The sequence below is a fragment of the Bubalus kerabau genome, chromosome 4 (genome assembly GCF_029407905.1).
Source record: "Bubalus kerabau isolate K-KA32 ecotype Philippines breed swamp buffalo chromosome 4, PCC_UOA_SB_1v2, whole genome shotgun sequence".
Classification (NCBI taxonomy): domain Eukaryota; kingdom Metazoa; phylum Chordata; class Mammalia; order Artiodactyla; family Bovidae; genus Bubalus; species Bubalus kerabau.
This window is the reverse complement of record NC_073627.1, coordinates 112,331,625-112,347,013: the sequence shown is the minus strand read 5'-3', so window position 1 is coordinate 112,347,013 and position 15,389 is coordinate 112,331,625. Positions and strand designations below refer to the sequence as shown.

The 15,389-nt window shown below is 37.5% G+C and overlaps 1 protein-coding gene across 1 annotated transcript in view; it reads left to right on the top strand.

The window, feature by feature from the left end:
- Positions 1–15,389, top strand: part of TRPM3 (transient receptor potential cation channel subfamily M member 3) — a 299,435-nt gene that overhangs the window by 15,532 nt on the left and 268,514 nt on the right. The window contains exons 2-3 of the mRNA XM_055578293.1: positions 2,746–2,959; positions 7,910–8,034. Of these exons, the coding sequence (XP_055434268.1) occupies positions 2,746–2,959; positions 7,910–8,034 (339 nt within the window). The remainder of the gene's footprint in view (positions 1–2,745; positions 2,960–7,909; positions 8,035–15,389) is intronic.

The window sequence follows — 15,389 nt, the reverse complement described above, 5'->3', positions numbered from 1 at the left end:
TAGTATCTTTATTTACTACTCTTTCTTGTATCCCAGATCATCCATCTGGGATCATGTAACTTCTGCCTGCTCCATGTATTTTAAAAATTCCTTAAGTGAAGTCTACTAGAGGTAAATACGTGGTTTTAGTAGTCTGAAAATGTCTGTAAAATGATCTTATTTTGGAAAGATACTTTTTGTTGAATTCTACACTGACAAATAATTTCTCTTTGCACAATGAAGATGCTGTTCTTGCATCCATTGCTGCTGTTGGAAATAAGCCTTCAGTCTAGTGACTGTTTCCTTTAGGTGATCAGTATTTCTTTTCTAGCTGCTTTTGAATGCTACTCCCACTCCAGCCCTTTGGTGTTCTCTATGACTGATGTATGGATGGGGTTTCTTTTTAGTTATCCTGCTTCAGATTCATTGAACTTCTTGAATCTGAGAATTGGAATATTAGTAATTCTGAGAAATTCCCTGCCGATATCTCTTCAAGTATTGTTTCTTCCCTGTTATCTCTTTTATTTCTATCTAGAGTTCTGATTACCTCCTATAAAATTATCACATTTTCTTCTGTGTTTCCAATTCTCCAGTTTTTCTAGGCTGCATCTGGTTTATTTCTCTGTATCTATAGGATCAGTCCTGGGTGTTCATTGGCAGGACTGATGTCAAAGCTGAAGCTCCAATACTTTGGCCACCTGATGCGAAGAGCTGACTCATTTGAAAAGACCCTGATTTCAGCGGGGAAAGATTGAGGGCAGGAGAAGGGGACGACAGAGGATGAGATGGTTGGATGGCATCACCAACTCAATGGACATGGGGTTGGGTGGACTCCTGGAGTTGGTGATGGACAGGGAGGCCTGGCGTGCTGCAGTTCATGGGGTCACAAAGAGTCGGACATGACTGAGTGACTGAACTGAACTGAACTGATAGTTAGAATGTCTGATCTTATAGTTGCATTTTTCCATTGTATTTCTCATTTAAATTTTTGCATTTTAGTTTCTAGATGTTCTGTTTTTTACTCTTTTTCAAATGTATGTGATCATTTTTTATCATCTTTTTCTTTATTCATATATTCAGCTTTCTCATTTATGTTCTTAACATATTAAATGTAGCCATTTTATATTCTCTGTCAGAGCATTTCACTATCTTTGAGGATCTTATTCTGCTACCTATTGTGTCTTTTGGTTCTCATTCATGTTGCTTTATCTCCTTATGTAATTTGTAATATTTTTTACAATGAAATGCTTATTTTCCCAAGAGAATTACTTGAGACCTGGATTGATGATACATTCCTCCACAAATAATTTGCATGTGCTTCTGCCAGTTATCTGGAGCCATTACTCCACTTACATTAAATACTCTGATGTTTCTCAGACCACACTAAGAATGCAGATGTAGACCAAAATCTGTATGAGGGCCCACTTTTGTTTATAAATAACCAGAGGAGAATTTAAAGAGAGACCCCACACATAAAGCTGTGGGGTCTCTCCTTATGCCCCCAATACTGCATTAAGCTATTAAAACAGCTGTTCAGGGTCTTCCAGGGTTTAGGAGAAAGCCTCAAGGCCAAAGCTTCCTTTGGTATTCCTTACTTCCTGAGATTCCAGCTTCCACTTTGTTTAGGTATCTGAATATTCTCTCTTTTCATGCCAGCTCAGCAATGCATTTCAAAAGGCTTTTCAGTGCATTTGCCAGGTATTCTAGTTGTTTCCAGATAGAAATGAAATCTTTATATAATTAAACAAAGATTTAAATGAGAATATTTATATAATTTTAAAAAAAGGTATAACATGAAGTTGAACAGTCATGTCTGACTCTTTGAGACCCCATGGACTCCCTTGAGACCCTCCAGGCTCCTCTGTCCATGTCATTCTCCGGGCAATGATACTGGGATGGGTAGCCTTTACCTTCTCAAAAGATGTTCTGGACCCAGGGATAGAACCCGGGTCTCCGGTATTGAAGGCAGATTCTTTACCACCCAAGCCATGTGGGAAGCCCATCTAAATGTTTAGTTTTATATATATATATATATATATATGTGTGTGTGTGTGTGTGTGTATATGTATATTTGTCATTGTATGTATTTATAGAATTTTATTTATATATACTTACAATAACTTTATTTCTAGTTGCATATGTAAATACCTTGATATCTGCTATGCACTAATATTTTCAACTATTCTATAAAAATAATTGGCATGACTTTTGTCACTTTTCTTTGAAAGATAAAGCAAACATTTGGTATGCAGTTAATTTAGGTTTAAGTAAATGTAATCAGCTGTCACCATATTTATACATTCTTGTTACATTATGTAGAACTGTAGAATTTTTCTAAACCTACCAAAATAATAGGGTCACAGAAACAGTCATATATAGGTCCAGTTGTTATAAAGGGATTACTTATACTGAAAATGGTAGCAACATTTGAACTGTTGCACAAATGTTAAGGTTAAATATAAATATGATTTCCTTTGAGCAAAGAAGTCATCCTGGGGAAAGTTGTGTTTATACTGCATTTTAGAAAGTTAAATAATTTTAAAATCTGTAGTCATTCAGAATTTCAAAAAAACCTGTTAAAAATGGTGAATCTCTTTATCTAATGAAGGTCTTCAGTAAAGCAATTGATTTGCCCTTTTAAAAAAAAATCTTATCTCTTACAAGACATTTTCTTCAAGTAACTACACATATCATTGCAATCAGTAAAGACAAGCAGCTACAGCCACTCTGCCCTGCCTCCCTAATCAACGGTCATTCTTTTTCTAGTATGTACGAGTATCTTTCGATACAAAACCTGATCTCCTCCTACACCTGATGACCAAGGAATGGCAGTTGGAGCTTCCCAAGCTTCTCATCTCAGTGCATGGGGGCCTGCAGAACTTTGAACTCCAGCCAAAACTCAAGCAAGTCTTTGGAAAAGGTCTCATCAAAGCAGCCATGACAACTGGAGCATGGATATTCACTGGAGGAGTTAACACAGGTAATTGGAAGTGGGTCAGAGAAGGACAGCATAAGATCACAAGAATGTGTGACTAAGATCACTTTCTTCTAAGGTTAAATATGTTTGCATAGCCTCACTTCATCCCCTACCCCTTTATGTCCACAGTTGCTGGTTATTGCTCCTTTCAGTGCTTCTCACTCCTTCCTCTACCTAAATGATAACTGTACTGCCATTTCTCCACCAAGAATTACTTACACTTAAGACACAGACTGGAATACTTGACAATATAGAATTTATAAACATGACTGATGGAATTTGACAGGTTGTTTTCAATACCTCAAATTGCCGAATAAGCATCCAGTATTTTTTTAAGGAATAACTTTTGCTCTAAATTGGAGATTCCATACCTGTTCTTTAGGTGAGTTTAAGTTTGATGCAAGTAGCTTTAATTTTTGAAAAATGCCCTTTCCATCTAGGATGACAGCAAACTCTGGAGTAGTATGTGTTTATCATTTAAAATATTTCATTGAATCAACTCTGCACCAACAGAACATATCCCACTCTGAAGTCCAAGTAGTTTTTTTCTACCTGCCAAATGAGCTTCTATATTGTGATCCAGGGAGGCTGTCAAATCAGTTCTTGAAAAGCCACTTAGAGTTAAGTGCTTATCTGCAGAACATTATGAATGTGCATTTGATAATGGAATGGATGCCTGTAAATTGTTTTGACATGTTTCCCCAGAGTGAATCAGAAGTGCCAATTGGAAGAGACAGGTATTGCTGCAGTAAGTTAATTCAGACTTGTTTTAAGACTCAAAGTCTGCCCATGTGGACACATTTGAAGTTAATGGGACATTCTGAACATAACCATGGACCAACTAGTTTTAAATAAAAATGTTATCTCGGTGTTGTTTAGTCATTTGTTTGTAGTTTAGATCAGGGTCCCTAATCCCTGGGCCGTGGACCGCCTGTTAGGAATCAGGCCGCACAACAAGAGGTAAGCAGCAGGCAAGCTTCATCTGTGGCTCCCCATTACTCCCCATCACTTGCATTGCTGCCTGCACCATCTTTCTCTTCCTAACCCTACCCCTGTCGGTGGAAAAATTGTTTTCCGTGAAATCTGTCTCTGATGCCAAAAAGGTTGGGGACCGCTGGTTTAGATGATGTTTAAATGAGACCTGCACTCAGAATTCTTCTCCATATCTAGAATTTGTAAACATTCAGCCCACCACAACATAGGTGCATTTCTGCAGTGAACTCTGCAAATTGCCTGTGCCTATCATTATCATGTGAAACCCTGACTCAGTCTGTAAACTGACATGATCTTAGAATGACCTGCCCAGCCAGCTGTTTATTTTATGGTGATCAAATATCTACAGAACCGTTTTCTTTCTTGGCTGTTCAGGTTTTAAGCTCCAACTTTCACTCACAGTATAACAGGCATCATTTGCCTATGATTATTCAGTCTTTTGCTTTTCTGACATAACCTGCAACTCCTATAGAGAGCAACTCAAAAGTTTCTAAAAGAAATTCTTACTAGAGAATTCCCTAGTGTCTGGTGGTTAGGACTCAGCGCTCTCACTGTCAGGGGCCCAGGTTTGATCTCTGGTCAGGGAACTAAGATTCCAGTAAGTAGGGCAGCACACCCCCGCTTCCCACCCCCCCCACCCCCCGACCCCCACCTCCAAAAAAAAAGAAAAGGAAAGAAATACTTATCTTCTGTTTGCAGGAACTTGGGACATTGTATATTGTTTTTCTTCTTTTGTGAAAAGCATCCAATATCAAAAGGAGAATTTATAGCATAAATATTGTAAACCAAAGAGTTCACCTCTACCTCTCTCCAGGCATAGCGTTCAGTCCAGAACTCAAAGTGAGGCTCTAATGGTGGCACACTCAGCTTGAGTAAGAGGTGATAATAGAATTGTGGCAGATGGAAGGAGGGGTACCATAAGGTTAGCTTTCTTGTCCAGGACTGGACCGCAAAGGAGTTTTTCACATAAATAGGAAAAAAATTTAACACTAATGTTGATAGCTTTGCTCTTTTATTTGTTTTTCTTTATCAATACTCTCTTTTAGAGGACCCGTAGATGGGCAAGTAAGTGAAATTGATGCTCTTCTCAACACCCGCAGCACAACCGAACATGGATTAGTGGCTATTTACACTACCCTGTTGTTTGATTTTTTTAAAGGCGGCTCTGTCTGTTTGCTCTTATGAATATTGCAGAATTGAGCTGTTCACACATGTCTGTTGTCTCCTGTGGTTAAACTGCCTGGTGGGTTTTGTGTGCTTAGTCAGGTCAGTGACCAGTTCCTGGGCCCTCACTCTGTGCTGGCACCTGACGCACCTGCAGAGAGTAAGACACTCATCTCCAACCTCCTCCTCAGTGAGTTTACTCTGAGCAGAGACATTCTTTCTCACCTGTGATTATGAACCACAGAAGAATATGTTCAGTGACATACTGAACTATTCAAAATACCCCAACTTCAACCCTGTTCAAATGGAGAAGAAATCAAACCCAATTTAACTTTCATATAGGAGATGGCACTAGGTATGAGTTTTCCTTGAAGAATGGGTGGTGTTTTCCTTAAAGAATAAGTGGAAACATCTTTTCTTAGAAAATATATTTTATATCTTCTATAAAAATGGTCACTTGATAGGGAAGTTAAAAGATTAGAAATTACATCTTCTCCAAATAGTTTATTAAAAACTAAAAGGTACGTTTCTTACCATCTTGTAAATTTAATTTTCTCACTCTTAACTATGGTAAGGAAGGTTGTGGTGATGGGAAGGCCATTAGGACAGAGAGGAAAATAATTAGAATGATGTCTAACAAGATGTATTCATGTATTTTTAACATAAATTTTCCACAGACTATGTCAACCTTTTCTTTACAAGCAGAGTCTCCAAATTATGTCTCTGTATATAAGAAGGTGAATCGAGATTAACAAAATCCAAGTTAAGCAATTACTTTATTTGATGACCCTAATTCATACACAAACTTTGGTACAGATTTAATATATTATCAGATCAGATCAGATCAGTTGCTCAGTCGTGTCCAATTCTTTGTGACCCCATGAATTGCAGCACGCCAGGCCTCCCTGTCCATCACCAACTCCCAGAGTTCACTGACACTCACATCCATTGAGTCAGTGATGCCACCCAGCCATCTCATCCTTTGTCGTCCCCTTCTTCTGCCCCCAATCCCTCCCAGCATCAGAGTCTTTTCCAATGAGTCAACTCTTCACATGAGGTGGCCAAAGTACTGGAGTTTCAGCTTTAGCATCAGTCCTTCCAAAGAAATCCCAGGGCTGATCTCCTTCAGAATGGACTGGTTGGATCGCCTTTCAGTCCAAGGGACTCTCAAGAGTCTTCTCCAACACCACAGTTCAAAAGCATCAATTCTTCAGCGCTAAGACGTCTTCACAGTCCAACTCTCACATCCATACACGACCACAGGAAAAACCATAGCCTTGACTAGATGAACCTTTGTTGGCAAAGTAATGTCTCTGCTTTTGAATATGCTATCTAGGTTGGTCATAACTTTCCTTCCAAGGGGTAAGCATCTTTTAATTTCATGGCTGCAGTCACCATCTGCAGTGATTTTTGGAGTCCCAAAAAATAAAGTCTGACACTGTTTCCACTGTTTCCCCATCTATTTCCCATGAAGTGATGGGACCTGATGCCATGATCTCCGTTTTCTGAATGTTGAGCTTTAAGCCAACTTGTTCACTCTCCTCTTTCACTTTCATCAAGAGGCTTTTGAGTTCCTCTTCACTTTCTGCCATGAGGGTGGTGTCATCTGCATATCTGAGGTTATTGATATTTCTCCCGGCAATCTTGATTCCAGCTTGTGTTTCTTCCAGTGCAGCATTTCTCATGATGTACTCTGCATATTAGTTAAATAAACAGGGTGACAATATACAGCTTTGACATACTCCTTTTCCTATTTGGAACCAGTCTGTTGTTCCATGTCCAGTTCTAACTGTTGCTTCCTGACCTGCATACAAATTTCTCAGGAGGCAGATCAGGTGGTCTGGTATCCCATCTCTTTCAGAATTTTCTACAGTTTATTGTGATCCACACAGTCAAAGGCTTTGGCATAGTCAATAAAGCAGAAATAGATGTTTTTCTGGAACTCGCTTGCTTTTTCCATGATCCAGTGGATGTTGGCAATTTGATCTCTGGTTCCTTTGCCTTTTCTAAAACCACCTTGAACATCAGGAAGTTCACGGTTCACATATTGCTGAAGCCTGGCTTGGAGAATTTTGAGCATTACTTTACTAGCGTGTGAGATGAGTGCAATTGTGTGGTAGTTTGAGCATTCTTTGGCATTGCCTTTCTTTGGGATTGGAATGAAAACTGACCTTTTCCAGTCCTGTGGCCACTGCTGAGTTTTCCAAATTTGCTGGCATATTGAATGCAGCACTTTCACAGCATCATCTTTCAGGATTTGGAATAGCTCAACTGGAATTCTATCACCTCCACTAGCTTTGTTTGTAGTGATGCTTTCTAAGGCCCACATGACTTCACATTCCAGGATGTCTGGCTGTAGGTCAGTGATCACACCATCGTGATTATCTGGGTCGTGAAGATCTTTTTTGTACAGTTCTTATTATATATGATGCTTTTTATAGGATTTAGTCATGCTGTTAGTTCTTAGTTATGTTAATACATCATTATGCTTATAAGAGAAAGATCCTCCAAGTATAAAGTATTTTTCTTTTCATAGACACTGTATTCTTTTTTTTTTAATTAGAGATAAAATAAGGAATTCATTGGGAGAGTTCATCTGTAAGTCCAGTAAATGTATCCAGCATTGCAGCTACAAGTTTATGTTCTCTCCTGAACAAGTGTAGTTTTGTAGAAATGTGTCGAAATTTTATACTCAATGCATTTAATCTTAGAAAAGACAGTTACCACAGCTTCCTTTAGATCAATGGAAAGCAATGCTTTGAAAGGCAAAATTAACACTTCTCTTTTTCTGCTTAGGTGTTATTCGTCATGTTGGCGATGCCTTGAAGGACCATGCATCTAAGTCTCGAGGAAAGATATGTACCATAGGTATCGCCCCCTGGGGAATTGTGGAAAACCAGGAAGACCTGATTGGAAGAGATGTAAGTTCTGGGAGCTGCTCCTCCATGTTAGTTCTCATAGAGGCGATATCAAAAGAGTAAAATAAAATTAATCAGGAAAGTCCTAAGTAAGACTTAACTTCCCTCTTGTTTTGACTCAGTAGGGTATCAATCAAATCAATCAATCAAAATATCAGTCAAATTTTGCAAGTACTCTTGGCCCAGTTATGTTAAAATTAATTAACAAAATGAGGTCATTGACTGATACATAAAATGGGGACTTTTCTTCACCCAGGTCTCCTACTTCTTTGTTATTTGAGTGTCCTTCACCTAAGACAGGAGGCTACAGAGGGAGATTCTTTTCATTCAAACTTGTGGCTTCCCTTTCCTTTGCTAAATGCTTGGGTGAGGAGTGGGCACACTCCTGGGGATCTTTATTCCCCACTCCAGGACTACTCAGAAGCCCTTGACCAAACTCAGAAGAGTATCACCCTCTCTTTCCTATTCTGATGTCTAGAACCACACACCGAACAGAGAATTTGATCCAATTTTTTGGAGTCATCGTCTTATTTCTGTGCCTTCCAGGGTCTCATTTTTGTTTGTTTAAAACTTGCAAACAAGTCATTCCTTACCTCCCTTTTAGAGTTTTTCTCTGCTCCTAACAACCAGTATTCCCCCTTATGTAATGCTTTCCAAAATTCCACTTGTATGGGTTGAACTATGCACACAGATTGCCAGGCATTATTCACTTCTTTGTCCCCGATAATTTTAGCAATTAATTATTTATCAATGCTTCTCTAAATCAGATCAATACAATCCTTCATTCCCAATAAAGACCTGCAATACAGTATAATAAATGTGCTGAGCAGTTTTTTCTAAGTAACATGAAGTCTGTTTGAGCCAAAAAAAAAAAAAAAAATTATTTTTTTTAATCAAAGAAGTTGAGAAGTAACTGGTACTAAACCACTTCTTCTATTGTATTACAATATAGTGAAACCATCCTATTTCAGTGAAATATGTGCAGCTTTTAAAATACAATGCAAAAAACTTTGAATTTAAAAGTCAAAGATCATGAAATGGAAGCAGTGAATAAATACTCTTTGAACCTTCGGAACCTTTAAGTAATAAGAAATGTCCATATCTATGCTACCAAATTACGTGTAGAAACACAAATCTATTCAGAATATATAGAATAAGGAATAAGATACTTTATCAGTGTAGTATTCTTTTAACTAAAATGTACTTGCTGTTTTATATCACATACAAATTAAATCTCTCAAGCAGCAATTCCCAGATTGTTATGTTGGCAGAACTGACTGGAAAATAATTCTAATTTTTTTCAAAGTATCTGAGACTAGTCTTTGTGGAATATATTTTGGTTAATTCTTGCCTTAGATTCCTTGTTGACTTTTAAGTATATATCAGTTGTGAACTAGAACAAAAACAGTTCTTAAAGAATTAGAGTATGCTAAAGTGTCCCCTAATACCAAGAGCATCTAATTGTTCATTTTATTAACAAATGAATTAACTATTTAAAATGTTGTGATGATTCAGAAGTCATTTTTAAATGTTCATAGATTCACATCTCTCTTGTAAACCTGAGTTGTTATTATTCAGCTTTGTGGCGGGAAAACCATTTTGGAACTTTCTCATGCAGATGAACTATGAATAAATGAAAGCTAATTATTTCTTTATTCAAGATAGAGTAGCCATGTAATTACCTCAGTTGCTTAATCATTTTCAAAGAATGCTGGCACTGCCTTTCTGTGTCATTTTGTTTGTCTTATAATTCTATATGATTGCAAAAAGGCAGTACTTATATTGTGTTCACTTGCCTTGCTGGGTTGGAAAAATCACCTCTAATTCATTTTCCTCCAATTCTAGCTTTTTTCCTTTGATTTGACCTTCTCACGTTCTCCTCTTTTTCACTCTCCTTTTCTTTCTCCCTGTATTTCTTACCAGTGCTACAGCTATAGGAACTTGTGCCTATGCCAATAGGGCTTACTTACATTATCTGATTTCCCAGTGAAAAACTGGTCTTGATCCCAGTGCAGAGAGCAGAAAAAGCCACTTATAAGTTCAGTAAAATGTGCACATTCATTGTCCCTGCTTACAGGGGTCTAATAAAGGCAAGTCATGGCTCACCAAGATCCAAGTAAACTTGCAGAGAGATTGAGAAAAGGAAATAAAATTGGCAGGTTGTAGAAAGCACAGGAATAACAATTGTATTTTTGTCCTTTAGTAAATCTTTGACCAAGGTCTATTGCTTTTCAACCATTCTGACATATTTTCCCCCAAACTGGGAAACCAGAATATGCATAGGATTTCTCAGACTCTTATATAATAGTGTTTGTTTTTCAGTGATAGTGTCTGTAAATTATTTGGAGCAAAAGTGCTGTTTCTGGTGTACAGGATTTATGACATAGCTTAAGAGACATTTTAATATGGGTTTATTATTGTAATGTGATAATTTAAAAGGAATATGATGTCAGGCTATCATAAAAGAAGTATTTGAATGAAATATTGGTAGTCACTGGTGAAAATCCCCTCAAAGTTCATTGAAATAGAAGTGTTGTCTGATAAGCTTTTTTAAGTAGTTATAGTAATTTTCATAACTGGCTTGCTTCAATACCTTCTATCTTTTTTTTTCCATTTTATGTAAACAAACTCATATGTAATAAACATCAAAAAGGAAACCTTTTGATATCAGACATCAGGTAGCAGAGGAAAACAACCAACATATTATTAAAATTCCTGGCCATTTCAGAATTCTATCAAAATGCAATCATTTGAAAACATAGGATTGTTGCATTTTTGCTCAAGTGTATATCTATATCCCAAAATAAGATTGAAGTGGCACAAAATAAATGTCAAGGGAAATCTAGGAAATTTACTTGAAATAAATAAAAATATAAGGATAAAAGAAAGGCTCTATATCTAATGCCAAATATTTTATTACAGTAGATTTATATCTAAACCGATAGAAAATATAGATCATTTTATCTCTATGGGACTGGCTCTCAGATGAGCCATTTAGAGGCTGAAAATGCAATTGTTACCAGAGTTATGTTACTGATAGAAGTAGTAGACATCACAGTTGCATTGCTATTCATCTTAGAATTTGAATATACCTTTGGAATGGCACCATAAATGCAAATAGTAGTCCTAAAAATAAAGAAGAAAGTTTAATTTGCCCTAGGGAGTGCTTGTAGGTATTCTAAAGCACTTCAAGTCTTATCTCTGAACTAGACTTGAAAGATACAGGACATGTATCTTTGGATTCTGACTTCAAATTAGAGCCACACGCATAGTAGATAATAAATATTGAGGAAGATGATTGGCCATGATGAAATTCAGGCTTCTGGGTAAACAAAACATTATGGGGAAAATATATAATAATAAATCTTATCTGGTTCACAATTTTACCACAACTCCATCTCTACTCATTACAGATCTTGAGCATACTATAGTAACTATAGCGAGGGATTTTTTTACCCAAGCATCTGCATGAAAAACTATTTTCTTACATAGTAGCTCAAATTGGGAGGTGAATGGTGAAAGCTCTACATGCTGGGTAGGGAGACAAATGTGGAGGCCAACAGGCTCTTCTCTAACCCCTTTGAATCAGATGCATGATCCTCTTGTCTGAGTGATAGAACTAGCCTTAATTCTTTAAATGTGAACACCTTCAACTCTGTTTAACCAAATCTTTTCAATTAATAAATAAAACAACAGACTTTAATGAAGAATAATGCTGTGAATACTGATATGATAACAGTTTTTTGCCCTGCTGTTAGACCTTAAAATGAATATTGTTCAGCTCTTAAGTTTAATTCTACCTCTGTGAGTTTCCATATTATTGCTACTGCTCCTTTCTTCCATGGCCCAGAATCCTATACTGCCCTCAAATGAAGCTCAAACCTCCCTTCCACCGAGACAAGTTTCCCTGACTTCACCCACAATGTCGTATCTCTGATTACAATTCTCCCACAACTATCTTACTCCTCAACTTAATTAAAAACTCATCAAATATAGGGTTTAATTGTTTTCTTGTTTGTCATTAACCATTAACATGATACTCTGCATGAACATGAGGCATTGACATGTCACTGAAACTCTGAAATTTGATTTCTTTGCCTCTAAATTGACTATAAAAATCACTTGCTCTCTCTGTTTTATACAACTTCCATGAGCATAATCATAATAGTAACTTTAATTTGTGTGTGTGTGTGAGAGAGAGAGAGAGAGAACTCTTATTTGAGCAAGCTCTCTGTGATTATATATATTAACCTTCCGAGCTGTGTTCTATTTCATAAGAAAACTAAATAATGATTAGAGCCAAGATTCACTGTCTCCAAAGCCCATACTTTTAATTAGTAGTATGCCAAGTGGTCTATAAGAAAATATTTAACGATATTATGTTTTTATTGTTAGTTGAGATACTGGCTGGTATTTTATGCCTGTCGATTGAACTCAAATGTAGAATGAAAAAAAAAAAAAGTAATCTCAATGAGAGTGACCAGAGCCCTTTTCTTTGTCCCTAAAATACTCTCAATCTGCAATTATGATTATAAAAGTGTTGCCAGTGTGAATTGGTAAGAATATGATCTGGGGAACTGAATGGCCTAGATTTACATCCCAACTACACAACTTAGTACTTACGTAACATTCGGCAAGTTTCTTAATCACACTGTGTTTAGTTTCACCATCAGTAAAATGGGAAGGATGATAGTGAGACTAAAAACAACAACTTCTGAGTGCCATTATAAGAATTAAATGAATTGTGATTTTCATATGACTCATTTCAGACTGAGCTTCTTGCTTTAGAAAACAGTCTGACCAGAATTGTTTCAGGTAATTTAACAGTTTCTGAAGCCTTTATGATTTGTCTTTGCCCAAATTTAAATTAATAAAACATGCCAAATGAAAAATCTAGACATGATTACAAGAAAAAGCACTTTTCATCTTAACCTGAGGATGAAAATTGTGTTTGGGTAGCTTTTCAAAACATGATCTCATGTGGTTGTTAAAGTATCTTGAATTCAATGATATCTTCTATTTTCCCTAAGCTATACATTTATTTTCAGGATTTTATAACCTTTAAAAGTTGTTACCTTTAATTGGAAAGTGTTCTTTTGATATCATTTTTATAGTTTAAGCCAAGAAATATCAAGTTTAATAATGCAATTGATGGATAATTCTAGTAGTTTTCAACTCAGTATATTTTTCACTTTAAATGCAAGCCAAATGTGAACTTCATATTGGAAGCTCAGAAAACCTCCCAAGAATGTCCTTACATGATATTTGTTGGACTTCTACGATAGGTTGATAAGATACATTCAGAGGATGTGAGAGGAGAAATTGAGACAAGGAGACCCAGCCAATGCTGTACAGTCATAAAGGAGCCAATGCTAGCTAACCCTGGACCACACTCAGGTTCGGGACTACATTCCGTTGCATGACAATGCAGTTTCAGTAAGCAGTGTTGAATTTGGATTTGGACATGCTGGTTTCAAAGTTCCTTTGAAGTATCTATGTGAAATTGTCCAGCAGGACTGTGAGAAAGATCTTGTTACCCACTTAGTTTCAGAAGGTGTCTGCATATAGATGACAACTGCGGCTGCCGCTGCTAAGTCACTTCGGTCGTGTCCGACTCTGTGCGACCCCATGGGTGGCAGCCCACCAGGCTCCCCTGTCCCTGGAACTTTCCAGGCAAGAGTAGTGGAGTGGGGTGCCTTCTCTGAGATGACAACTGAAGTCAGTGCAATACAGGACAGGATGCAGGGAGGGCCTGAGGATATCCCAGATCCTGGTGTTAGCCAATATTTAATGGTTGAGCAGAGAGAAGCAGCCTGCAAATGGAGACCAGAGGAAAGGCTAAGAGGGAGGAGCAAAAGCAGAGAGTGTTATGGAAATCAAGGGAAGAGTGTGCTTCAGAAGGATAGAATGAAGGGCAATGCCTAGTATAACTGAGAGACTAAGGAAGATAAGGACTTGGAAGCATTCACTCAGTTTATCAAGACAGACATCGTTTGCATCACTGATCAAAGCTGTCTCAGAAGCCAAATGAAGGATCAAGCCACATTTCAATAGGTTGAGGAGGGGGAAAAAGTAGAGATGGCAATTAGAAACCTCCTTTTAGAGGTCTGGCTGAGATGAGGAGAAGGGACATGAGTAGCCAAAGAGAACCATAGTTGGAGGGATTTTTTTCTTCAAAACTGGGAGAGATTTGAGTTTGTTTATGTTTATGTTACAAATGGAGTTAGGGATGGTGAGATAAGTCCCAGAGTGGCCCTGTGGTGAAATAAATCCCAGAGTGGCCCTGTGGTGATGAGAGCTAAAGGGGGAATTAACCATGTGTACCCTGGTAACCAAAGGAGAAGAAGAAAAACTATATAGGCAAAGAGTTGATGGTAGGATGTTGACGTTTAGTTGGAGGTTTATCATTTATCACAGAAATAATAATATCAACACTATTGTAAAGCTTAATAAGTATCAGCATCCATCTAAGCATTTTACACAGACAGTCATTTAATTCTCATAATGGCACTCAAAAGTTATTTTTAGTATCCCCATTTTACTAATGAGAGAAACTAAACATGATGAAATTAAGTAACTTGTCCGGTGTTACATAACTAATAAATTGTGTATCTGGGATGTAAACCTAGGCCAGCCAGTACCCTCAATCATATCTTTACTTATTATGCAATATTACTTCTCCATATATGAGCAACTGTCATTTATTTGAGTTCATATGTGGATTGTTTCATGAGTTTTATATCTCACTGAACCCCAAAAATGCCCCAATGAGGTGGTCTATAATCATAATAATCTCCATTTACAAATAGAGGCACTGACACACCAATAGTAAATAACCTGCTTAAAGTCAACCAAGTGGGAAGTGTGTAAGCACAGGAGTCAGCTAATCTGCTGAATGAGGATATTACAGTGTTTGGGGTCAGACATATGAGGAGAGTGCAGGATGGTAGTCATTGCCCCAGTGGAGAACAGGAGCCAGGACTAATCGGAGCCCAGAGATGGAATGCTAGGCAACTCAGAGGGCCCAGGGTCGCTAGAAGTCATGAAATTGTGATGCATCAGTGAATCCAGCATAGAGGGGAAAAGAATACAGTTTAAAATCTCAAAGAAGATAATAACAATACACTATTATGTTAGCTATCTATCACTGTATAACAGATTACCTCAAAATTTAATGGCTTAAGACATATTCTTTATCTCACAGTTTCTGGAGATCAGAAATTTGTGAATGACTTACCTGGGTAGTTCTGAGCTGGGGTCTCTCTTAAGGTCACAGTCAAGTTGTACGTTGGGGCTACATCATCTGAAGGCTTGAATGGGGCTGGAGTGCCTTCTTCCAAGATGACTCAGTCACATGG